This window comes from Bos mutus, chromosome 16 (assembly GCF_027580195.1).
Source record: "Bos mutus isolate GX-2022 chromosome 16, NWIPB_WYAK_1.1, whole genome shotgun sequence".
Taxonomy (NCBI): Eukaryota; Metazoa; Chordata; class Mammalia; order Artiodactyla; family Bovidae; genus Bos; species Bos mutus.
Window position 1 is genome coordinate 63,446,187 of NC_091632.1, and position 27,855 is coordinate 63,474,041.

Here is a 27,855-nt window from a genome sequence, read left to right on the forward strand (position 1 = left end):
CTGAGTGATATCTGGATATTGTATTTTACATATCAAAGTACCATAAACTGTCAACAGCCAAATTGCTGGTATGCTTCATGCTTCATATTTTGTTCTTAGTACATTTTGCCATATTTTAACTGAAGTAATTAACTTCCTAGAAAGAAAATATTTAACTTTCTAACCACTGATGGCGAGCCTTCCTGTTCAGTCTTTAGTTGAGAAAAAATGCCATTAATAAGCATTTCACTTCAAGGATTAAAAAACCAATAAAGCCCATTATAAAAATTCAAACATAAGAAATACAGAGTAAAAAGTGAATGTCTTCCTTCACTTACATACTAGCTTTCTCTCTCCTCTTTTGCAGAATTCCAATCTCTCCAACAGATAAACACATATAATTTACTTTGATACTGATTTATGCTTTCCTCTTGCTGCCATTCTTCCTCTCCCAGGTAAGAAAGTATCAAGACTATTTCAACTCTCTCGCCTTAGGGGATGTTTATGTGGGTGAAGCAGCAGAACAGGAAGAAAATGGCTGAGTAGTTTTAAGAGACCACTTGGCTTTAAGAGACCACCGTATGGGTAATAGTTATCTCAAGGTGGGTGAGCACTGGATACTGGAGGACTCCCCTAAAGATAATGCTCTATGCAAGGGGCCCCAGACTGGCATAATTTGGAATGAGGTAAAACAGTAAAAGATAACTAAGGCTGAATATCCTATCAGCCTAATGGGTAGGGGAATAGAACTGGATGGAAGACTATCTATATAAAATATTTAGATATATCTTCTACGTGTAGATCAAACTGTCAAGACAGATTTATAACCATTACATGCACACATCCCTCTACCTCTGGTAAAACAAGTCTAGCAATACCTTCTTTCCGTAACTTTTTTAAAGGTTTTTACATATGCTATAAAACTTGATCTTCAAACACTTTTACAAAGGAGTATACTGTGGCAGAGGCTGAGATTTATTCCAGAATATATAATTAATAAGGGTTTCCCAGGTGGTACAGGAGGTAAAGAACCCGCCTGCCAACGCAGGAGACGTAAAGATACGTGGGTTCAATACCTGAGTCGGGAAGATCCTCTGGAGGAGGGCACAGCAACCCACTCCAGTATTTTTGCCTGGTAAATCCCTTGGACAGAGGAACCTGGTGGGCCACAGTTCATAGGGTTGCAAAGAGTCAACACAACTGAAGCGACTTAGTACACATGCACATGATTAAGTTCTAGGACAAACATTCACCAAAAAAAATCTAGATTCCTTTCTTTTATACTGTATTTGGTATGTATATACTCAACATATATAAGCCTGACACCCTTATCTATGACAGGTACATACATTACTCTTAGGGCAAACTGCAGCCATAAGGGCTTTCAACATGAGAACAGGAGTGATACCATGTATATTCAAGACAGACCATTTAAAATTTCAAGAAGCTGAAGTTCATTAAAGGCTTAAGATAATTAAAACACTGCAGAGTCTTCTCTGAGGGGATTTTGGACTTCTCAGTCTCAGTCTTCCTTCTCTCCTTTCGTTTCTTCCTCGATCCCTCCCTCTTCAAATTTACAGTTTATAGTTTCAAATATAAGGAGAATAAGGGACTTCTGCTTATAACTAAGATAGCCAAGATGGAGTAAGAGGGACCAGGTTTAGTTTTTGACCTGAAACAACTAAGAAGTGGGGCCACATTTGTATTTTCAGATACTGGGCACTGGTACTACAGAACAGTCATCTTTTAGGAAGGATTAAGTGCCCAGATTAATGTGAAGAGTTTTTTAGGCCACAGCGTGGAGAGGAGACTCAGAGGGAGCTGAGGGAGTCCAGAAGATGGAGAGGCTTAGAGTTACAGGACAGAGTATTAGAGCGTTCCAAGATTGTCAGGGCTCTGCAGAAGGCCCTCTCAAATCTTTAGCAGAGTGTTTACCATCAGATATGTGTAGGAAAAGTAAGAGCCACCTAAAAGGAACAATCACTGGGGCGCAGAGAGGGCTGGGAAAAGGCTGAGTTCCCACTAGTCAGTGTGTAAACCTCACAATCCAGTATCAGCTAGGGTCTAAAGGAAGCTAGAGGGGCTATAACCATATCACACAGTGAATATTTCAGAGCCCCCTCCCCCTCAAAAAAAATCTATCAGGGATAAAGATGATTATTTCATAAAGAAAAAGAGGCCAATTCATCAGAGGAACATAATCGTCTTACATGTTTATGCATTTAATAACACAGTCTCAAAATACATAAAGCAAAACCTGAACAATTGCCAAGTGAAACAAATTCACAGTTACAGTTGGAACTTTCAATCCTCCTCTCTCAATAATTTATAAAATAAAGAGGCAGAAAATAGGTAAGGATACAGTATATTTGAACAAAAATATCAACCAACTTGACCTGACTGATATGTATAGCACATGCCACCTAACATGAGCAGCATGCGTGGTTTTCAGGGGTACACAAAACATTTTTTAAAGTCACAATAAATTTAAAAGGTTTCAATTCATATAAAGAATACTTTATTAACCATACATTAGAAATGAACAGCAAAGATCTTTAGAAAATTCCCAGTATATTGAAACAAAATAACACAATTTTGAACAACCCAAAGGTTAAAGAAGAAATCAAAAGGGAATTTAGAAAGATTTGACCTGAATGAAAGTGAAAAGACAAAATATAAAAATTGTGGGATGCTTCTAATATAAAACTTGGAAGATTTATAGCACTAAAGGAGTGTTTTAGTTGAAGAAAATATGAGAAAATTTTAATGACCTTGGCTTTCTTAAGATTGCTTAAATATGACTTCAAAAGCAGAGTATAAATTTAAAAAAATGAATAAACTGGACTTCATCAAATTAAAAACTTCTGCTCTTTGAATTACACTCTAAAGAAAATAAGGCAAGCCATGGATTAAGAAAATATTGGTAGAACATCTATCTAACAAAGGATTTTACCCAGCATATATAAACAGCTCTTACAATGCAATAAGAAAAACAGCCTAATAAAACACACATGAAATATTTGAACAAAGATATCGTTAAAGAATTTATATAGATTGCAAATGAGCATATAAAAATTGCTTTAAGAAAAAGCAAATTAGAAACACAAAGTGTTATACTATATACCCACTAGAATGGACAAAATTTTTAAAAAAAGATTGGCCATACTGAGTACTGACTAGGATCCGGAGAGCAACTGGAACCCTAAAACTGGAGCAGAGTAGCAGTCTGGGTTCATAGAATGGGAGCTCTGCTGGGACCAGACAGCCTGGATTTTAGTCTTCACTCTTGAGGTTTTGGGAAAGTCTGTATTCCTTCTGTCACTATTATCAAATACCAGTAACAACTGGTTCTGTTTACTTCATCAAGCTCTAGTGATGATCAGGTGAGATAATGGGAAACCATTTTGTAAACATGGGGTACAATGTTATTTGGGCTTTCCTGTTGGCTCAGTGGTAAAAAATCTGCCTGCCAATGCAGGAGCTATGGGTTCAATCCCTGGGTTGGGAAGAGTCCCTGGAGGAAGAAATGGCAACTTGCTCCAGTATTCTTGCCTGGAGAATCCCATAAGCATGACAAAGAGCTGGATACAACTGATTGACTGAGCACACACGCACTAATGTTATTCTTTCAAAAATAAAATTAATGTGAATACATACATAAACATATTTTTAAAAAGGCAATTTAAAGAAAACGATAATGAAAATATCATGCTAAAATCTTTTCATGATTTCTCATTGCTGTTAAGCTAGTTTAATTATTGTAAAATTTCAATATTCAATTACTTACAAGGCCTACAAATATTTACAAAGAATTTGACAAATAATACACAGATGTTTGACTAAATTAATGTTGACCATTAATAAGATCACACTACTATCTATGGTGCTCAGTATGTCAAAAACAAGTAAGTCAGTAAACTGTTGATATTTCTTAATATTTTAATAATTATTCATCAAATCAGAACTAGACAGTAAAAAACACTTTTTATAAAGACATTACTTGCATATTAACACATCAATCTTGATTTAGTCCGGTAGCTTTGTAAGAATCCATGACTTTAGTTTCTCTAGTTCCGCTTTGCTTAACTCATGGTAAACACCTGGGAAACTATGAAACTTTGTGCTCACTCCTAGAGATTTTAACATTGAATTTGTCTCTTCACCCCAAGAATGAAGAACTAACTCATCTGCAGTACCATGACACTGAAATAATTCAGGAAGAACACCGTCACTTTTCTGAAGAGCCTAGAGAAGAGGATATAAACATGGAGAAGTTTAAGAAATTCATTTAAGAACAGTGTATATTCTTGGAAGTCAGGGAGGGCAGAAAAATGTCAATTTAACCAAAGCTTCAGGGGAAAAAGCAGTAGTGGCAGTGATGTCCGAGGTATATATTGATGGACTAAGCTCAGGAACTTAGCTGGTTGATAGCACTACAGGAACTGCAGTTGTGTGGGACCTGCATTTACTCTGAAGAGGGCTGTTTCAAAAACAGTCAAAGCATTTCCTGAAGAAACCTTGTGTCTTGGGAAGACAACCCTTCCCAACCTCCCCATACCATCCCCTGGGCCTTCCCAGCGCACCAGCCCCAAGCATCCAGCATCGTGCACTGAACCTGGACTGGCATCTCGTTTCATACATGACATTTCACATGTTTCAATGACATTCTCCCAAATCTTCCCACCCTCTCCACAGAGTCCATAAGACTGTTCTATACATCAGTGTCTCTTTTGCTGTCTCGTACACAGGGTTATCGTTACCATCTTTCTAAATTCCATATACATGCGTTAGTATACTGTATTTATGTTTTCCTTCTGGCTTACTTCACTCTGTATAATAGTCTCAGTTTCATCCACCTCATTAGAACTGATTCAAATGTATTCTTTTTAATGGCTGAGTAATACTCCATTGTGTATATGTACCACAGCTTTCTTATCCATTCATCTGCTGATGGACATCTAGGTTGCTTCCATGTCCTGGCTATTATAAACAGTGCTGCGATGAACATTTGGGGTACACGTGTCTCTTTCCCTTCTGGTTTCCTCAGTGTGTATGCCCAGCAGTGGGATTGCTGGATCATAAGGCAGTTCTATTTCCAGTTTTTAAGGAATCTCACACTGTTCTCCATAGTGGCTGTACTAATTTGCATTCCACCAACAGTGTAAGAGGGTTCCCTTTTCTCCACACCCTCTCCAGCATTTATTATTTGTAGACTTTTGGATGGCAGCCATTCTGACTGGTGTGAAATGGTACCTCATAGTGGTTTTGATTTGCATTTCTCTGATAAAAGTGATGTTGAACATCTTTTCAAGTGTTTGTTAGCCATCTGTATGTCTTCTTTGGAGAAATGTCTATTTAGATCTTTGGCCCATTTTTTGATTGGGTCATTTATTTTCTGGAGTTGAGCTGTAGGAATTGCTTGTATATTTTTGAGATTAGTTGTTTGTCAGGTTGCTTCATTTGCTATTATTTTCTCCCATTCTGAAGGCTGTCTTTTCACCTTGCTAATAGTTTCCTTTGATGTGCAGAAGCTTTTAAGTTTAATTAGGTCCCATTTGTTTATTTTGCTTTTATTTCCAATATTCTGGGAGGTGGGTCATAGAGGATCCTGCTGTGATGTATGTCAGAGAGTGTTTTGCCTATGTTCTCCTCTAGGAGTTTTATAGTTTCTGGTCTTATGTTGAGATCTTTAATCCATTTTGAGTTTATTTTTGTATATGGTGTTAGAAAGTGTTCTAGTTTCATTCTTTTACAAGTGGTTGACCAGATTTCCCAGCACCACTTGTTAAAGAGATTGTCTTTAATCCACTGTATATTCTTGCCTCCTTTGTCAAAGATAAGGTGTCCATATGTGCGTGGATTTATCTCTGGGCTTTCTATTTTGTTCCATTGATCTATATTTCTGTCTTTGTGCCAGTACCATACTGTCTTGATAACTGTGGCTTTGTAGTAGAGCCTGAAGTCAGGTAGGTTGATTCCTCCAGTTCCATTTTCTTTCTCAAGATCCTTTGGCTATTCGAGGGTTTTTGTATTTCCATACAAATTGTGAAATTATTTGTTCTAGCTCTGTGAAGAATACTGTTGGTAGCTTGATAGGGATTGCATTGAATCTATAAATTGCTTTGGGTAGTATACTCATTTTCACTATATTGATTCTTCCAATCCATGAACATGGTATATTTCTCCATCTATTAGTGTCCTCTTTGATTTCTTTCACCAGTGTTTTATAGTTTTCTATATATAGGTCTTTAGTTTCTTTAGGTAGATATATTCCTAAGTATTTTTCTGTCGGTATTTACATCCAACCTAGCCCAGCTCATCTCCGTTCAGCCTAGCTCAGCTCAGCTCACCTAGCTCAGCCCAGTTCCGAAAAATGGCATTCTTGTTCTCGTTTCTGTACCTGCTGGTTCTACTCCTGGTAATGAGGGTGTATCACTATTATATTCCATTCATAAATTAGGAATAATGCTGCAAAATAGGTGTCAGCCATGTAACTTATCCTTTGGTTTGATTAAGTCATAATTAGCAAACCTAGCTATAATCATCTACGTTTTTAATATGTATACAGGATGCATATATATTATATACATATTTTTTATCCTTTCCCCTTTGAGACTTTGATTAACAATACTCTTTGTACAAGGCATTTCCTAAACAAGAATGACCAGGTGGGATTAATCAATATAGCTCATTTGCCCATGAATTCCCAGGAATGCTCTGTGAAGCAACCGTTATTGTGTAATTATCAATGTTGTTTTAGTTTCAATGTGTGAATGCCTTATTTTTTTTCTTCTGTTTTGCTTTTAAAATCTGAAACTTACCTGGTAAACAGCAGATGCTTTATTCAGAAAACTAGACAGAGCAAATACTCCTGCCACATCTTGATGATTTCTATATGCTAAATGCATTGCCATGCACCCTCCCATAGAAAATCCTCCTACAAGAAGCAAAAATTCACTTATCAGTAAAATCAGAATAATGCTAATTTGGAACAAGATATAGCTATGCCAATCTTCCATAAATATCTGGAGACCTAAAAGAGATACAATGCAAAAGAAAAATTTAGTCTACTTTACATCTTACCAAAAAAGACCTGCCATGAGTAAATAACACTATTCCATCTACGTCATCACTAGTAAAATAATTTGTTATAAAAGGAACTAGAATTGCACAAAGAAATAAATAAATCTGGGTCATCAAGTAAAAATATTTATCATAATTAAAAATATATGAGTCATAACACAAGTGTTATTTACTTAAACATCTAATGTGTACTTATATTTTGTTAATACTTATAGGAGTACTCACACTACAATTAATAACATGCCCCTTTTTGTCTTAGTTGTCAAACTATAAGCTAGAGTTTTTCATATAACAGATGCTTAGTGATCTTTGAATTAGGAAGGATGATCAAAAATTTGGTGAGCTAGTTAAAGTATCTTTGTATTATCATATTATTTGGGGAACTAACTTGTGATGGTACAGTTAAAACATATATACTTATATGTACTTTTAAAAAAGCTTGGAAAAAACTTATTCACTTAACAAAATTTTATTGTCTTTTATGAGCCAATCACTGTCATTGGAGTGACACTAGTCACTGGAGATAATACAAATTAAAATACATGGATCCTTCTGTACGAGGAGAAAAGAGATACATCACAAAATGTGGAGATGGGGACATGACATGACACAGCAGAGAGAGTGGCCCAACTTAGAGATGTAGTGTGATATTCCCTAGCTTGACTGAGAATTAAAAAGACATCTCATGATTTAAAAGAAATCTGCATGTTATAGACAGCAAGTCTGCAGGAACATAGTTTTTATTTTTGGAGAAATTCAAGAGCGTAAATAATACTTTTGCCAAATGTACCTAAGCAAAATATTGAATGTGACTAGTGTGACTGAGGAACTAAATGTTAATTTAATTTTACCTAGTTAAATTTGGAGTTTAAATACTCACATATGGCTAAGGGCTATGCTATTGGACAATGACGTTCTAGATAACCTAAGCTGCATACCAATGATTAGAAAAAAAGCTTCAAAATTCATAAATTGAGCAAAAATGAAACTAATGTTTCATTAAGAAAATAATGTACCCTAAGATAATTAAATTTGATATTTAAATCTAAAGTGGTAAAGATCTTAAAAAAGTCATACAAAGACAAAATAGGTTGGTAAGCAAAAATATATTTAAAAATTATTATAAAAGAACACCTACTGAGAAAATTTTACACCTTAAATGCACCCAGCCCATTTTTATTAACTAATCACTTTATGTGATTTCAGAGTTCCTTGATGGGTCCAATCTAACAGCAATAACAACAAAAACTAAAAGGAAAACACTTCCTCACATATGAAATGTCATTATCAAAGGCATCCAAAGACATTTAACCTCAAGTTCAATTCTCACAATTTATAATGAAGAAAAATGTACTCACTGAAAATTTATTATTTTAAGATTCAATCTAAGTCCCTTATCCATTTATAATCTTGTGAGGTAGTCTGCAATTCCTCACCAGTGATCTCTGACAATAGTCACTTTTAACATTGTGGACACCAGTGTGAAAAGGGACTTTGTGCATTTTTTTCTTCTGATAGAAGAAAATTTAACACAAAGGACTAGTTATTTGAATTCATTTTCCATCTAAGTGTCTAAAATGCAATATAAAATATACTGTTCAATGAGTAAATACGAAATAGTAAACTCATTGTAGGTAATACTTATAATGTATATTTATAGTTGCTGGCAAAGTATTAAAATGTCAAGAGTTAACATTTCAACATACATTTAAGATTAACAGGCTGAATAAAACATGTTAAAAAATAATAAACCTAGCTTTTATGAACTCTTTAAATGAAATAAAACAGTAACAATATATAAAAACTACACTGGGAAAACCAAGCTAACCTATCTGAAAACAAAGTTGGGGGCAAGGGGATGGGGAACTTACAATTCAAGTTTATCATCAGTTGAACAGGATTTTTAAAATGCAGTAAAATCCACCCTACATTCAAATTTCAACAATTTTCCCATTTGATTTATATATAATTATTCTTCAGACTGAACTGTGATAAAGTTTCAAAAATTTGGGAACATATAAATTATGCCAATCATATTTGTATATTTTCTCTTATATAAAGTTTATAGGATAAATAGAATATTTATCATCTTCTATGGAAAGCTATTAAAACAGCAATCCCAAGTCTTAAAAGTTCTGATGATTGTTGTTGAAGAAACACAAGTAAGGATTTCCCAGGCAAGAATACTGGAGTGGGTTGCCATTTCTTTCTCCAGATCTTCCCAACCCAGGGATTGAACCCGGGTATCCCGCCTTGTAGGCAGATGCTTTACCGTCTGAGCCACCAGGGAAGTCATTCAAGACATATATATGTTGAAAGAAGGTAGAAAGATGCTATCACTTTCCAGTTTTACCTCTAAGATCATCAGAAGAAACATATATAATGTCAGGAAAGTGAGCCTGGAAATTGTAGGGCTAGGTTTCATCTTGGTAACTGCAACCATCCCTTCATTTTAGTTTTAAATCTTTTTTTAAATTAATATGCTAATACATGCCCACTGAATAAAGTATTTCCATCATATCAAAATAAAGAAAATGGGTTACCCAAAATATCATTACTCATATATAATTCTGACATGTTTTAAAAATTTATTTTAGCAGTTAAACTCACTCTATATGTAAATTTTATACCTTACTTTCTTGTAATACTGATTTGAATGTCTTTAAACAGAGTTATGAAATTCTATAATTATTTTTTTTATTCATTGAGCACACACTAAATATACCAAGTGCCTTCTAAATGTGTATATACAGTATATATCAGTTACATAACATTCAATTGTATTAACTAACCATTATTGCCTTAACTACTTTCCTCATAATGGGCTTTTACAGCATCCATGTAAAATATTTAGGTGTAATTCCAGAAGCATATGATTATCCATGCTTCAATTCTGCTAATACGCTCATATTATAAAAATTCTTATAATCTGGTCATTATCATTTGTCAGATTCTATACATCCTAGATCAAATTTAAACCTAAATTATGTCAATTTTCTCTTAACAACAAATTATCACCACCTAGTGGCTAAAAAAGGAATCTCATTATGGGACAAAGTTTCTGACTAAGTCAATAGATCTGGGTTCTGGTCCCAACTCCATTTTAGCCAGTAATCTCTTTAAATTTTACTTTCTTCTTATCTGAAGGGTGAGTAATCATTTTATATCTTACCTATTAGAAGGATCAAGAAAGATACTATATGAAAATGTGTATTATTTAAATACTTTTTAGTGTTAAACTGAATTTTAATAATTTTCTCAGAATGCAGGATCTGAATCCAGGTTTCCTGAATCCAGGAACAACTATGATGCCAAATTCAGAAAGTAATTTAAAAGTCACTAATTACTGCTTGTGTTTCCCCTAATTTTCACCACACACTCTGAAGAATTATATGTGGTATAAATATATAAAAATACAGTTTCTTGTATCTGATATTCTTAATGTGCAGGGTGAGGATTCATGAGTGTCTCCAAGGAACACATTTAAAGATTTGGCGCAGATCCTCCTATCGAACCAAAGTTTATTCTTTCCATTAAGAAAGAAATACATTCCCACTGATGAAAATAAGCAAACAAAGAATTTCTTTTCTCAGCTAAAACCTGCAGTTGAGTGCAGGGTCCTCAAGTGTAACCTTACAGCCTTGTGTTTCCGAAGTCTTGAAACACTGTGCTGGTCTCTCATTCTACTGGATCTGCGGCCTCTTCCCCGGGCCTTCAGCCTCCACATTGTTGTCAGTGTGTTCCTCTTAAAATGCTCATCCGACTGAGTCATTCTCTGTATGTAACTCAGTAATCCTAGCAGTTGAAGTGTACACCAGACTAGTAGTTCCTGAGACATTTTAACGTGTCCCTTGTTTTCCTTCATGAATGTGTTTCCCTTCTTGTTTACCAGCCATATTCTCATTCATTTTTTAAAACTCCATTGGAAATTATCTCTTCTAAGAAGCAAGTTTTTGTGTTCATTCCTCACTGTTCATACTATATACCTTGTAAATACTTTTACAATAATACTTGGATTGTATAAAACACTTTACTTTTGTTATCTCCCTCATTATAATGTAAAGTTTTTGATTCTTTTTTTTTTTTGGTACTCCAGCACTTAAAAATTCTATGAATAATTTGGAAATTAAATTTAGTATGAGAAGCATCATTTCTGACCTGACTAAGCTGTGTAAACTACTGGAAAAGGGGTATATCATATACCATAAAAACATTGTTTTTAAACTAAATTTAATATAGTAAAATACCACTAATCAAAATAAAACCAGAAAAAAAGAATGGGCTGCCACTTATTCAAATATAGAGAACAGTGTTGTTTACAAAACTATACTGGTTAAAACCACAATCTCAGAGACAAGGGTTCCATGAGGACACAGTGTATGATATTAAATCTGAAGTTTTATCACATACTAAACAAAATTAATAAGGGTAATAATTTTGTACTTATTATCTTCATGTTTTCCTCTTTAATCCTTTAATTTTCAAGTTTTTTCTTAGAATTCATTAAAAAAAATAACCTAACCTCACTGTGTTGTTCATATATGTGTTTCCCGTGTCTCAAATGCATTGTTCTTTTTAATAAAAGTGACTCAGCATCTCAAATGCACTTTTGACTTCTCATTGAATACCTCCTAGATAAAATGTTAAAAATAGCATTTAAATCTTAAACAATCTATGAGCAATGAAAACCAGCATGTATACCATTAGGGAAAAAGAAAACAGCTGGTAGGGAAGGGACACGGAGCTCCTTGAGAGTCTCCCAAGGGCAGCAGCGGGCCAGTACATTCTTCCTGCTGTGTGGAGAGACAGCAGGGCAGGTGGGATAGAGTGGCTAACAACAGCATCATCACCACACCCCAGGCGTGTTTCTAAGTACTTCACAGGAACTGATTAATTGAATTATCACAACTCTGTAAGTACTATTATGATCACCCAAGCCCAGAGGTTAAGGACACTCACATAACCACAAAAACAGGCACTGGATCTAGGATTAGAAACTTGCAATTTGAGTGCACAGCCCAAGTTCCTAACCATGTTAAACTGCTGTCAGCTGCATTAGTGTGTTCGCAATTATGATATTTATAACTTGGGAAATGCATGTACAAACATTCAAATACATAAGGATAATGCCTCATGTACCACATTTTGAAATGAACTGAGAGTTCAGTCAGATCAATAAGACAAAAAGAAAAATAATAATAACTACAAGAGAAAATCTGACACGACTAGAATGCCATTTCTCTAAGCATCAACAGCCAACTCATGTGAAGAATCCAGCATATGAAAAGAAGGCAATATAACAGGTGTTTTGTTTTAATAAAGGTTAAGAATTACATATATTTTGACACACATGTTTAACTCTATAGAAATGCCTCAAAGATTTATTTTCATTGAATGGTTAAATAACTAACAGTACAGGTAACAAAGACCAACAACCTTGGATCCACACTTCGGTGTCTCTTTCATATCTCAAGCTATCAAAGAGGCTTTATAGCGCTTGATAGACTCACCTCACAAATTCTAAAAAATTTTTTCTTATATTCATATAAGTGCATATAAATTTCCTATTACATATATATTTTGTAATGAATTTCAAATTTTATACTTTAGTAGTTTATAACTCTTCTAAATTGAAATTTGTTAAAAATTCAATGGAGCTATGATAAAATATCGATCATATTACTAACTGCTTAATAAATAAGATCATCTTTTAACAAAGTTTTCTTGGAACTTCAGAAAATAATTAAAACCTTTCATGATATAGTAGAAAGAAACTAAAATAAATTCTAGATGAATCAAAGAATTACAAATTTAAAAAACATTATGGAAAAGTCAGTAGAAAATCTATTTGAATATTTACTCAAATTCTAGAAGAATAACTTCTTAATCTGAGAAGTTATTTGGAAAAACCAGATAACTAAAAACAGCTTTCTCATGTCAGAACATAACAAACAGAATTAAAAGGAAAATAAATTAAGTGTAAATTAATTGCCACTTTTTACTTATTTTTAGCAAAGATTTTTCAAGACAGTATCATTCAGCAAGGTATAATAAGATGGATATTCTAATAGAGGTGGGAGAAGCATCAACAGGTACAGTGTTTTCGTGAAAGGAATTTGACAGCATGTATTAAGAGTTTTACAAATATTCATATAAATGTTCAGTTAAACAGAAGAATCATGGGCTTTAAAATGAAGTAAACCTAGATTCAAAATTCTTATCAACTCTCTGACCCTGTAACAATCCATACATAGTCTCTTTTCAAAAATGAGTAAGACGAAATAACTGATGGATACGGGGAAGGGCAAGGAATAGGGATGGGGGAAAGGACAAGCAGGTAAGTATCAACAGTTACAATTCAATGGGATACATTCTTTAACACACGCACATTAAGAGCACTAAGTGTATTTTCTACTTATTCACACTGTCCTCGCAGTACTTCAGTATCTTACTATCCTATAAACATAAATTCAGGAACTGGTTCTTCCATACCCAACTTTTTATCTCCTCCCTTACCCCTTCTGTGGATTAATTTCCCTAAAGCACAGTTTTAATTAACTATATCACTCAAAGACATACTTATGTCATTGCTCCTCAATCACCTATAGAATAAAGGATAAAAGGGGACTCAGAAAGAATTTATTGAGATTGTAAAATGAGCCAAGTATTTGACAGACACCATCTTCCAGTAAGGGACTTCCCTGGTGGCTCAGACAGTAAGGAGTCTGCCTGCAATGTGGGAGACCCGGGTTCGATTCCTGGGTTGGGAAGATCTCCTGGAGAAGCAAATGGCACCCCACTCCAGTATTCTTGCCTGGAAATCTCATGGATGGAGGAGCCTGGCAGGCTACAGTCCATAGGTCGCAAAGAGTCAGACACCACTAAGCAACTTCACTCACTCACTCAGTCTCCCAGTAAAATAGATACTGTATCATTATTCCCACTTTACACATGAGGCAGCAGAAAATCAGTGCAGGTTATTAAGTGATGAACCTGCTAGGCAATGGTGGGCTTCCGATTTGAACTATTTTTGTCACTATGCCATCATGCTCTTCCAGCTGTTAGTCACACTATGAGATCAACAGGCATTTTCCAGTCACACAACAAACTTTCTGCTAAAATTGTCTAACATCCAGACTACAACAAGCACTACTTTTTCTACTTTGATTTTACCATTCATATCACTCTCTATATCTAGACATCCATACTACAATAGTTAAAATTTTATTTGCACATCCTAAAATCTCATTTATCTTTGGCACTTTTTTCTTAAATTGTTCCCTAATAGCTCCAAATACTTATGACTTCTTCATCTAAATTCCAATTACTTAAATCATCAGTTTACTGCAGATCATGCCACTGATTATAATAAATGTTCAGTTCTGTGCCAGGCATTGCAGTGGGTGCTGAGAAATAAAAATAAATATACATGATCATTCCCTTTGAAGAGCGGCCAGTTATGTATCTTTAGGGCACTTGTCGAGGCTAGTTGGCAGGACAGTTATTACAAGTACCTCATGGGCTCTTCTAGGTTGTAAGCAATTGGGGCACATAGATCCTGTTACCTGTGTCTCTTTGAGCATTCGACTTAATGCCTGACACACAGTACTTAGAAAATGTTTGCTAAATGATCGAATGACAGAATCTGTTATACACTCATGCATCTTGAGTTCTATCTTGTAACTGTTTCATGATGCCCTAGACTGAGCTGGTACCCCTTTACTAGGTTCTTCGCAGTACTCCTATAATGTTCTATATCCATCTCTGTGACATGGTGCTAAACACACAAACAGTTAAACACCGATGAGGAAACAAAGGCCCAGCAAGGTGATGTTACTGGGCCAGAGGGCCAGTTGCTTTCAACTAACAGAAGTGAATACTGAAGCCAAAACAGGAAAGAATGGATTCCATCCATTATGTCACATTGCTTCTTAACTCAAAGGATAGCTTAGTACTTCAATAAACACAAAGGCAGTTTATTAATTTGCTCAGATCCTATCTATACAGGATTTCAAAGTGCATTCTAAACTTATTTACAACATGATGGTGGTGGTTTAGTCATTAAGTCATGCTGACTCTTGCAAGCCCACAGACTATAGCCCGCCAGGCTCCTCTGTCCATGGAATTTCCTAGGCAAGAATACTGGAGTGGGTTGCCATTTCCTCCTTCAGGGAACCTTCCCAACCCAGGAATGAAACCCATATCTCTTGCATCTTCTGCAATGGCAGGTAGATTCTTAACCACTGCACTATCTGGGAAACTATGAATAGGTCTCATATGATATATAAAGTGCTCCCAAATAATGTTCCAAGTAAAATTCAAAGTATAAAGTTAAAAAAGTGAATCAAAATATTTAAATTGCCAACATCTAGAAATCTTACCTACTAATATTCTGTTCTTCTTGATGCCAGTTTTTACTTCATCATCAATCAAATCTGTAAGCACCTGACACATTACATCAATTGATTCAAGGTGCTCTGGGCAGTCATTTGATATTTTAAGTCTGTCAAACCATACATTGGAGATTCCTCCTCTCAAAGGAGTATATGGCCTGTTTAAAATCAAAAAAGAAAAAAAAATTAAAACATTTTTTAATTTCTAAAATATTAGTGCTTTGAATTACAATTTCTTTAATGTTTTAAAAGTTAAAGAATTCATATTAAAGACATTTCCAAGCATATCTTAACTCTCCTATACTTACATTGGTTCTATTAACATTTATTAATGCCAGTTCACCATAGTTTCTCCATCTTTTGAGTTTCATACTCTCCAGAAAGTCCCAAAGAAAAAAGGATAATTATATTTGGTATATTGTGTGTGCATGCTATTTTTTCCACTCAATTTAAATGATTAATCAGGTCTACTATTTCTTTAAACTTCTGCCTTGATATACTTTAAAAGTGTAAGGATCAATATTTAAGCATTCACAGCTAAATAAATAATGGCTGTCCATGCGAAAAGTCAGGCCTCAAGAGCAGAAAATATGATTCACCAAAATGCTTTTAAACGATGGTTAGTTTGTAGCACAGAAGTCTGAACGCTGAGTTAATAATTTAAAGATTTCTTGATTACATCCAGGCAGATTATCTTTAGAATAGGGGTCTTCAGGTTGTTTTTTATTTTTATTTTTTTGTTTAATATATCTATCTTTAATTTTATTTTATTATTTTTTTTACAGTTAGTCCAATTCATCTTTTTAAATTTTATTTTATTTTTAAACTTTACATAATTGTATTAGTTTTGCCAAATATCAAAATGAATCCGCCACAGGTATACATGTGTTCCCCACCCTTAATCCTCCTCCCTCCTCCCTCTTCCCTCCCCATACCATCCCTCTGGGTCGTCCAAGTGCACTAGCCCCAAGCATCTAGTATCGTGCATCGAACCTGGACTGGCAACTCGTTTCTTACATGATATTTTACATGTTTCAATGTCATTCTCCCAAATCTTCCCACCCTCTCCCTCTCCCACAGAGTCTATAAGACTGTTAAATCAGGACTTAGAGCTATTTTATTTTTAAATCTTCTCAGGAACCTTGAAATGAAAGAATTTAATGGGATACAAATATTCACTGGAAGTACTCTTCATACAGATATCCCAGCACTGTCTGCAACACTCAATCTGGGTCTCAAATTGAGTGCTTTGTTGGACTTACAAAACACTCTATGTGATAAGATTCCCTGAGCTGGGTGTCTTGTTGAACAAGATTGATCTTATAAGACGCTTTACATTTAAATATCAGGTAGGATGGCCACAGTATCAGTGAATCTTGCTTTGGATTCTTTTAAGTATACGTGTGTGTGTGCGCGTGTGGGTGTGCACGCACATGCATGTGTGTCCCAAGGTATTCCCAATACTGTTTTAATCAATTACAAAGGGGTTAAGGGGTCTGGTGACAAGTCCTATGTTGGTAAAGGTAAATGAAGGGAACTGAAACACTCTTTCAGTCTCCTGTAGCAAACAGAGAGGTTTATGGGGAGATATATATGTATTTCCATATATATATGTCTCCATGAGACACACATGGAGAACCAGTGGTTTCTCAAAGATGAGGAACAGGACAGTTCAACAAAAGATACAGCTCTTCACTTAGCAAATCTTGCTTTCTATTTATGAGACAGTGAAAAATGGGTTTTATGTGCTAAGAAAGGCCACAGAAAATTCAGTGACAGAAGTATACATTATAATTTGAAAGAAATCTAAAGCAATGCTGACCACAGATGCAAGGTTTCTTCTAGATCAACACTTCTATTGCTTTCAGTTCAGTTCAGTTCAGTCACTCAGTCGTGTCCAGCTCTTTGTGACCCCAAGAATCGCAGCACGCCAGGCCTCCCTGTCCATCACAAACTCCCGGAGTCTACCCAAACTCACGTCCATTGAGTCAGTGATGCCACCCAGCCACCTCATCCTCTGTCGTCCCCTTCTCCTCCTGCCCCCAATCCCTCCCAGAATCAGGGTCTTTTCCAATGAGTCAGCTCTTCACATCAGGTGGCCAAAGTACTGGAGTTTCAGCCTCAGCATCAGTCCTTCCAATGAACACCCAGGACTGATCTCCTTTAGGATGGACTGGTTGGATCTCCTTGCAGTCCAAGGGACTCTCAAGAGTCTTCTCCAACACCACAGTTCAAAAGCATAAATTCTTCGGTGCTCAACTTTCTTCACAGTCCAACTCTCACATCCATACATGACCACTGGGAAAACCATAGCCTTGACTAGATGGACCTTTGTTGGCAAAGTAATGTCTCTGCTTTTGAATATGCTGTCTAGGTTGGTCATAACTTTCCTCCCAAGGAGTAAGCGTCTTTTAATTTCATGGCTGCAGTCACCATCTGCAGTGATTTTGGAGCCCCCCAAAATAGTCTGACACTGTTTCCACTGTTTCCTCATCTATTTCCCATGAAGTGATGGGACCAGATGCCATGATCTTCGTTTTCTGAATGTTGAGCTTTAAGCCAACTTTTTCACTTTCCTCTTCCACTTTCATCAAGAGGCTTTTTAGTTCCTCTTCACTTTCTGCCATAAGGGTTAGCCCCATCTCAAATTAGCTATATATTCTCACCCTCCAGAGTCAGTGAAATAAAAGCATAAAATGTACAACCAGAACAAAAAAATGGAGAGCTAAAAGGCACCAGGTGAGATCTGATTGTGCTTCCTTGCATATTCTTTAATGAAAAACCAAGTGGAATCCCTGCAAACCATGGAGCTAAAGCTACTCAATTTTCATTCTGTCATCCACGGTAGCAAAAGAACTCTGCAGTCTATGCAGATCTGACTGTGGGAAACAGCCAGTTAATACTATCAACGTGTGGTGTAGAAGGAAAACAGGAGAACTATACAACTGTTGCTCTGTTTAAGTCTTACCTCTCCAAAATAAATGGATATCCACTTGAGGAACCTAAAAGTCAAGAGAAATATTCTGGAAACTTTCTCAGAGAAAGCCAAAGAAGTCTAGAAACAAGAAAGTTGCTCCGACTCAGATTTAACAAGAACTCATCTGAAGAGATTCTTTCATTTACTAAAATATAACTGTGTTATAAACTTTACTCTGTAACACACTTTCTAAAATTTGAATGTATATTACCAATATCTATATGCCAGTACATAAAACCCTAACATTCTCTCCTAGTTTATGCTGTGCTGTGCTCAGTCGCTTAAGTGGTGTCCAACTCTTTGCAGCCCCATGGACTATAGCCCACCAGGCTCTTCTGTCCATGGGATTTTTCAGGCAAGAATACAGGAGTGGGTTGCCATTTCCTTTCCAGGGAACAAAACCGCAGCTCCTGTGTCTCCGGCACTGCAGGTGGATTCTTCATCCACTGAGCCACAGAGGCCTAATTTATGCACATATGTGAAATGTTGCAAATATCGGATACTTTGTCTGCATGCGGACTGCTTTGATGTTGACTGTCTTACTTTTTTGTTTGTTTGTTTTTGCTTATCTCTCCATGCCTCTTCTCCTCTCCTACCCCCTCACATATCTTGCCCTTCACTCTAGGTAAACTATGTCAACCTTCTCGAATATATCCCTCAGTGTTTTTCCTGCACATACATTAAAAGATGTTTCTTTACATTATATTTGTTTTTTAACAGCACTCTATGCTTTTCAAAAATGAAATAAGCCTATTTGGTTTTCTTATGTGCATTATACTTTTCTCCTTTAACAATACCTCATGGAAACCCTTTCATGTGATGTAGTTCTTACCCATCTTTTTAAATAGCTGTATCAGTTCAGTTCAGTTCAGTTGCTCAGTTGCGTCCGACTCTTTGCGACCCCATGAATCGCAGCACACCAGGCCTCCCTGTCCATCACCAACTCCTGGAGTTCACTGAGACTCATGTCCATCGAGTCAATGATGCCATCCAGCCATCTCATCCTCTGTCATCCCCTTCTCCTCCTGCTCCCAATCTCTCCCAGCATCAGTCTTTCCAATAAGTCAACTCTTCGCATGAGGTGGCCCAAGTACTGGAGTTTCAGCTTTAGCATCATTCCTTCCAAAGAAATCCCAGGGCTGATCTCCTTCAGAATGGACTGGTTGGATCTCCTTGCAGTCCAAGGGACTCTCAAGAGTCTTCTCCAACACCACAGTTCAAAAGCATCAATTCTTCAGCGCTCAGCTTTCTTCACAGTCCAACTCTCACATCCATACATGACCACTGGAAAACCCGTAGCCTTGACTAGACTATATAGTATCTTGTAATTAAGATGCTCCATAATTTAATTGGCCATTTGCTTACAAATGGGCATTTATTTGGTACCCAAGTTTTAGCCACTAAGGACAGTTCTGCATTAAACATATTTGCATACATGTTTTTACGTACTTAGACTTTTATTCTATGGAACAGAGTTTGTGGAATAGGCCTACTGGACTGAAAGGTATAATCTGATAATTTTATCTTAATAGAGGTTTCAGAGTTGCTTCCATGAAGACTATAAAAATTCACCTTTCTACAAGAAAAGTCAGAGAACATCTTTTGGCCCAACAGCTCTAATTATGATAGTAACATACTTTAAAACATTACCACTGAAAGGTAGTAACTACAGCTTTAAAATCAACTTTACTGAGATGTAATTTACATATATAAATGTACACCTTTTAAATACACAGTTCAAAGACTTTTGACAAACTATTTCCATAGTGATACAGAATATTTTCTTTACTTCAGAAAATTCCATGCTGTCCACTTGCAAGCAAATCCCACTCACTTCCAACACAGCCACTAAAGATTAAAGCTGCCTTTTCAGAACTCTATGTGAAGGAATTACTTATTCATATCATTGGCTATATTTTTCCTATTGGAATTTTGATTTTTTTTGTCACTAGTTTCAAAGTGTATCTGTATATTAGTCACCTAAATACTGTTCATTTGTATTTCAAGTATTTTTTCCAAATAGATTTCTGCATATTGACATATATATATAAAGTATCTTTTTTAAAGCCAAATCAAGACTTTACATTGGATGTACTCTGAGAGGTATAATTTTAACTTAAACTAATTTAAACTAAACTTTGGGGTATTCTGATTTATTTTATTCACAATTCATACATTATTACATGTAGAATCCAAGATTATCTTCTAAGATTTTTGCTTTCATTTTTACATCTAAGTTTTGAATTTTTCTGGAATTTATTTTCTGCATGGTGTGACCTAAGGGTTGAAATTCATTTTCTCCCCTATGTGTCAATTGTGCCTGCACTGCTACAAAAACAAAAACACCTTTTCTCATAAAGGTGAAGTTCACCTTTATGAGGATTTATCTCTGCCATATTATAGTTCTGAAGAATCTAGTATCTCTCGCCGTAGGTTCTATAAGAGAACTAAACCATAATGCCTAATATATTTACTACATATAATGAATGGACTTCTCTCCAAAGCATCTAGAATGGTACTAGTTCTATTCCTGGCAAAAATCAAAAAAATGACAAGTCATTTTCTCTGTTTTTGTCTCACTGGAAGAATCCTGGTTGAGAAAGGCTCTATTTTGTTCCACTGATTTATTGATCTACTCCTGTGTTAGGATCACACTGACTACATCACAGTGGTTTTAGAGTAAGTTCTGAGGTTGAGTCAGGTGGTCCCCCTCTCCCTACCATCACCACCATGTGTCTCTCAGACTTGTCCTGCCTATTCTTAAGTATCTAATCTTCTTTCTCTAAGAAATATTAATTCAATATTTAGTAAATTTTAAAATAATTTCAAATACTCCCCCTTAAAAGTCCTTTGTGGGATTTAAACTAATATTGTATTATTGCCTGAGAATTAACATTTTATGACATGAATCTGGGAGGAATGAAGATTTTGCAGACTGCACTCTTTCCAGGATCTGCCACACTCTGGGCCTTACCTAAGGCTTCTCCTGCATCATCCCCTGGGCTCTCAGTGGGTGAGATAAAATCCTGCCTAAGCTCTGTATGGGGACTCCTACAGAGCCTAAATTCTCCCTCATTCCTGTGGGCCTTCTGACTTCAGAAGCTGCTTGGCTCAAGACAGGGAGATAAATTGGAATCAGAAGGGGAGAAAGCATTCCATTCACCCCTCCTCCCAGAACCCCCTCTCAGGATTAACTTTCTTAACAGGACTCAGAAAGTGAAAGCAGGTGCTTTCCATACAGCATTAATGCCACTGTGAGACAAGATTAAATCCCAAACCAATGAAATTGCCACTAAAACCACAATGATCTTCTGAATGAAAACAATATACAACACTCAGGCTACAGCCTGAATTAGACTGGTACTCTTGTGACTTATTTCCACTTCCCTTTTCATTTTATTCTATTTCTCTTAAGTGTTTACTTGTCTGTCTAAGCACTTAAAAAAGGATGATATCATAGGCTAAAATATGAATCATTCTGGGAACTCAGCCATTAATAGAAAAAAATGACACTTACTTAACTTTTTGTCTTGACAGTGCCTTACTTAATTAGAGATAGATGCTCCATAGAATGTAAGTTTTACCAATTTAGCAGCTTTTTGTTCTCTCAGTTCTCTAACAAAACTAATTCTGTCCAAAGGAAGATAATAGGGAAAATGTGATGAGTCAAAGAATAATTTCGATCTTTTTGTTAAGAAAACAATCAAGAATGCATAATTCTCCTAAGATGGTAGAAGAGCCTTTCAGTAAAGCATGAAAGTAAGATTGTTTTTTTAAAGCAGCTAAACAAACTGGCACATATGTTATACTCATTTGCCTTCTTCCTCAAATAAATCACTTCATTAGCTGGCATAAGACGGCTGAGACATTATTACCATAAATAAGTATATTTGGCAAAGAATGTCTGTGTGGCTTCTCAATCAATCGATCAATCAAACCATTACACACTGGTAAAATATTAAGCAGGAATAAATGTTCAAGGTCTATGAAAAGAAAAGAAGCTGCCATTCAGCTTGTCACCAAGTTTTGTTCCCTCAAAGTCATACAATCAAAAGGTCATTCACAACCTTTCAGATGCCGTCACTAGGTTCCAGGCTTCCTCTCTCCTCATTTCACTGCTCCTCCCCCAGGATTCCCTAGGTTCCAGTCACACTCCCCTTGGTTTTCTTCAGAACCGCCTTGCTACTGATCCAAGGACTTAGCACCTGACATTTCCTCTCCCTGGAATGCCCTTTTCCACAGTGATTACCCCCAGTGCCAAGAACAAGTATTTGTTGAACGATGCATGTCAATAAGCATTTGTGATTTGGGAATAATTTTTGTCAGAAATAATAAGGATACCTAAAATTATTTAGCTTTGCTCTGAATATCTTTTGACTTTAATTCTTGTAAAAATCCACTCTGTGATTTCTAGAAAAAGGTCAAATTTTTCTTTTGTTTTTTAAAAGGACGTATTTCTAAGGAATAACATACTTAGAACACGTGTCTAACTCTTAGGATTCCATGGACTGAGGCCTGCCAGGCTCCTCTCTGTCCATGGGATTCTCCAGGCAAGAATACTGGAATGGGTTGCCATTTCCTTCTCCAGGGGATCTTCCCAACCCAGGAATCGAACCCAGGTCTCCTGCATTGCAGGCAGATTCTTTACCAACTGAGCTATGAGGGAGGCCCAATAACATACTAATAGATACTTAATAACATACTTAAAATACTTACAAAGAAGTAAACTACTTCTTCAAAATAGCATTCTTTTAGGACAGTTCCTTGCCAGTGAAGTGTACGTGCAGTACAGATCCACTGTTATCAGGAGACAGATCTCCTAATATCATGCTTCAGGTATGAATCCTAAGTGATGGAGTAAAGATGAACCCATTACTACTAAACCTAAATCAAAAGTGCCTAACCTTGTTTCAGAATATAAGTTTACTGAAAAATATAAACATACACTTCACGTGGAAAAATAGTACAGGCACTACTGACTGAATCTTACTACTTTTAGAATTTTTCAAAACTCTAAGAAACTATATCATATAAATTATTAATAGCTTATTAAATATTATTTTTAAAATGGAAATTGTACTAGTAAACTCAAACTAACAGAATCTCTAATTACAAATACAGCTAAAGTATGTCACAGAAATAAAAATCTTTATTGAGCACTTCAATTAAATATAGTCTAAATTAACATAATAAAACAATGAAGCAACATTTTCCATTTAAATTAACACAGCAGGTAAATGCTGACTTTTACTGAATATGCCCTAACTCAGCTGATTAAAAACATCTATTAAATAGGGCTGAGAAAAGGAATACCTTATAGCCAAAGTGACAAGTCACAGTTTAATCAAAACATACTAATTTGCTGTAATAAGCCACAACTGGGTATAAGCAAAATAGACTACTGTTCTCTTAAGTTCTTTAAAGCACGTATGACTGTTAGAAGCAAAAATTACAACCTTGTTTGACAGAGTTTTCAATGTATGTTGATAAAACACATACAACAAGCAGCATGTATAACATTAAGGAGGGGAAGATAAAGGAATCTATATGGTTATAAGGCATCTACATTTTGTGTAAAGTGGTAAACAACTAACTCTAAGTAGGTAAAAGATGTGATATATATGCTATATAGTCTTTAGAACAATCAGAAAAAACAAACAATAAATAATAATAAAGTATTAATTTTCTTAAATCAAAAAAAACATGGAAAAGGGAAAAAGAGAAATAAAAAGCAATAAATTTAAATGCAAACATAGCAATATTTACAATAAATACAAATGATGTACATAAATCACTTAAAAGACAGAAACTGCTAGACTAAGGAAAAAACAAAGCCCAAATGAGGTTATATATAAGAAATACATCTTAAAAATAATGGCACAGATGTTAAAAGTAAAAAAAATTAAAAAAGATATGCTATACAAACAGTAAACATAGAAAAGCTGATAAATCCTGTATGATTATTAAATAAAGTACAGTTCAAGGAATTACCAGAGATTGAAAAATGAGCATTTTATAAGATAAAGCTGTAAGATAAAAGATATAAGATGGCTTTTAATGAGGAAGACAGTAAGCCTGCCTGGGAACGTACCTCATACAGCTTAAAACCAAGAGAGAAAAACTGGCAGGAGGACAGGGAGGAAGAGAACAATCTAAAATCCCAGTTGGAGATGACAACACCCATTCTGCGGTAACTAATAAAATGACTTGGAATCACTAAGGAAACATAAACATTTAAAATAAAAATATAAAAGTTAGTATAATCACCTTGAACTACTGACATCTATAGAACTCTATACACAGTAAGAGTCACCAAGAGGGACCTCATGCACAACCATAACACAAGCCAGTGAGTATCAAAAGAATCAAATTGCTGCCAGAATACTGGCAGCAACAGAAACGAAATCAGGAATCAATAGCAATAAAACTCCTAGAAAGACCCCAAATATTGGGACATTAACAAGGTATTTCTAAATAATTTATGGGTTAAAGAAGCTTGCAGAACTCTTGTTTTCCATATCTGCCCAGAAAAGTATCTTTCATCCCACCTGCTCTCCTTACAATGTGACTCAGATACTCCCATCAAGAGGTAGAGTCAGTGTCTCTCTCCTTGACTCTGAGTGGTCCTCTGACTAGAGAGGAAATAGCACTATGCAACTTCTTCTAAGACTAGGTCTTAAAAGGCAATACAGCTTCCTTCTGGTTCTCCTTAGTGTATCTGCTCTTGGACATCAGCTTCCATGCGGCCAGGATGTCCAAGACATCAGACAGTAAAAACTCATGTAGTTGTTATGGTAACAAGACCAAAAGATCAAAGGAAGATCCCAGCTATTATCGAGTATTAAGTGCCAGATATGAGCGAATCTTCAGATGATTTTAGTCATGCCCAGACTTCAAGTTTTCCCAGCAGAGGCCCCAGTTATCACAGAACAGAATCAAGACATTAGCACTGTGTCTTTTCTGAATTTCTAACCCACGGATGGATGACCATACTAAAACTGTAGTTTGGGGTGCTTTAAGATTCTCCTGGAGGAGGGCATGGCAACTGACTCCAGTATTCTTTCAGAGAAGGAAATGGCACCCCACTCTAGTATTCTTGCCTAGAGAGTTCCATGGACAGATGAACCTGATGGGCTACAGACCATGGGGTTGCAAAGAGTCAGACACTATTGAGCAAGTAACACTTTTGCTTTCATGAGAGCTTAGAAAAGATTTCAATATATTAAAAATACAAAAGAAGAAATTAGTGGGAATTACCTAAGGCAGTGATTAGTGAGAAATTTAGAGCTTTAATATAAATAGAAGGAAGGAAATAACAAATGTAAAAGCAAATATAAATAACAGAAAAAGAGCACAAAATAACCAAGCCAAAACTGTCTCTATGAAAAGATTAACAAAATTAATAACCTTTGACAAGATAAAGCAAGAAAAAAGATATAAATTATTGATATTGGTAATGAAATTAAAAAATATCAGCACAAATCCTAAAGGCATTAAAAAAGAATATCATGAACAACTTTATATCAATGAATCTGGCAAATTAGATAAAAGATACAAACTCTATGAGAAACACAAATGATCAAAACTGATACAGAAAGAAACAGAAAATCTGAATATTCTCATTATATGAAAGAAACTGAATTTATTATCAAAACCTTCACAGAAGAAAACTTCATGTCCAAATAATTTCACTAGTGAATTTTACTGAACACTGAAGGAAAAAAATAATATAAACTCAGAAAACGGGAAGGTAACATTTTCTAACACATTTTAAGGGATCTAGGGAAAACTTTCATGCATTGGAGGAGGAAATGGCAACCCACTCCAGTGTTCTTGCCTGGAGAATCCCAGGGACGGGGGAGCCTGGTGGGCTGCCGTCTATGGGGTCGCACAGAGTCGGACACGACTGAAGCAACTTAGCAGCAGCAGCAGGGAATTCCCTGGCTGTCCAGCCGTTAGGACTCAGTGCTTTCACTGTCGAGAGCCTGGGTTTAATCTCTGGTTGGGAAACTAAGATCCTGCAAGTTATATGGCATGGCCAAAAAATAAATAAAATAAAAAGAGACAGTATAATCTAGATAAAAAAACTTTATAAGAGAAAACTACAGATCAACAGCCCTCATGAATGCAGATTAAAATTTCTCAACAAAATCCTAGCAAATCAAATTCAGCTATACATAAAACAAATAATACATTATAACCAAGTGGAGTTTAAGCCAGGAATGAAAGGTTGGTTTAACATTTGAATGTCCACCAATGTAACGAAAGATAAAAACCATGATTATCTCAAAAAATACAGAAAAATGATTTAACCAATTAAGAAAAAAAAAACTCAGCTAATTAGGCAAAGAAATAAATTTCCTTAATAAAAGGTGTGCAGAAAAAAACCTGTAACAACATCATACTTAACGGTGAAATACTGAATTCTTCCCTTCTAAGATTACACAAGAAGGCATTCCTTGATTCTATTAAACATTTTATCCAGACATTCAAATAAGCACAATAAAGCAAGAAGACAATAAAATAAAAGGAAGATTGGGAAGGAAAAAGGAACACTGCCTTTATTTACAGACAGTATTAACATTTACACAAAAAACATAAAGAATCTACTAGATAACTACTAGAAATAAGTGAATTTAGGAAGACAGCAAGATATAAGAGTAAGATCCAAAAATGTGTTTCTTATGTAGAGTACACAGAACTGTATTCAATATCATGTGATAAACCAGAATGGAAAAAATTATAGAAAAAGAATGTATTTATGTATATAACCGAGTCACCATGCTGTACAGCAGAGACTGTTATAGCGCTGTAAATCAACTATACTTTAATAAGAGAAAATTTAAAAGGTGTTTCTATGTACTTGTAACAATCAAATTAGAAGTCTAAACTTTTTAAAAATTCTATTTACAATACAATGAAAAAACATGAAATATTTGTGACTAAACTCAGCAAAAGATCTCTCTACTGAAAATTCTATATCACTGCTGATAGAAATGAACAAAAATCTAAAATGGTGACATACCATGTTAATTTCCTGTAAATAAACCTGCTATGGATTACATGCAATTCTAATAAAAATCCAAACAGGTGTTCTGTAAAATTGGTAAGTGGATTCTAAAATTTACATATAAATGCAAAGAACCTAGAATGAAAGAATGCTGAAAATGAACTTATATCACTTGATTTCAACATTTTGCTATAAAGCTGTATTAATCAAAACAGTTTTGTATTGGCATAAAACTAGATAAACAGACCAATGAAACAGAACACTCTAGATAAGAAGTCATTAAAATATGTTCACAAAATGTTACACAAAAGAGCTTATAGCAATGATAATCATTGTTTTTAAAAACTGGAAATAATCCAGATGTCTATCAACAGCAGAATGCATAAATAAATGTATATTCACACATAACATCT

At 35.4% G+C, this 27,855-nt stretch overlaps 1 protein-coding gene across 1 annotated transcript in view; it reads right to left on the minus strand.

Moving 5' to 3' along the window:
• Positions 1–2,182: 2,182 nt before the first annotated feature.
• Positions 2,183–27,855, minus strand: part of LYPLAL1 (lysophospholipase like 1) — a 33,166-nt gene continuing 7,493 nt past the window's right edge. Inside the window, exons 3-5 of the mRNA XM_005905564.2 lie at positions 15,444–15,613; positions 6,801–6,916; positions 2,183–4,224 (exon numbers count right to left, since the gene is read on the minus strand). Coding sequence (XP_005905626.1) covers positions 4,006–4,224; positions 6,801–6,916; positions 15,444–15,613 — 505 coding nt within the window. The 3' untranslated portion in view covers positions 2,183–4,005. The remainder of the gene's footprint in view (positions 4,225–6,800; positions 6,917–15,443; positions 15,614–27,855) is intronic.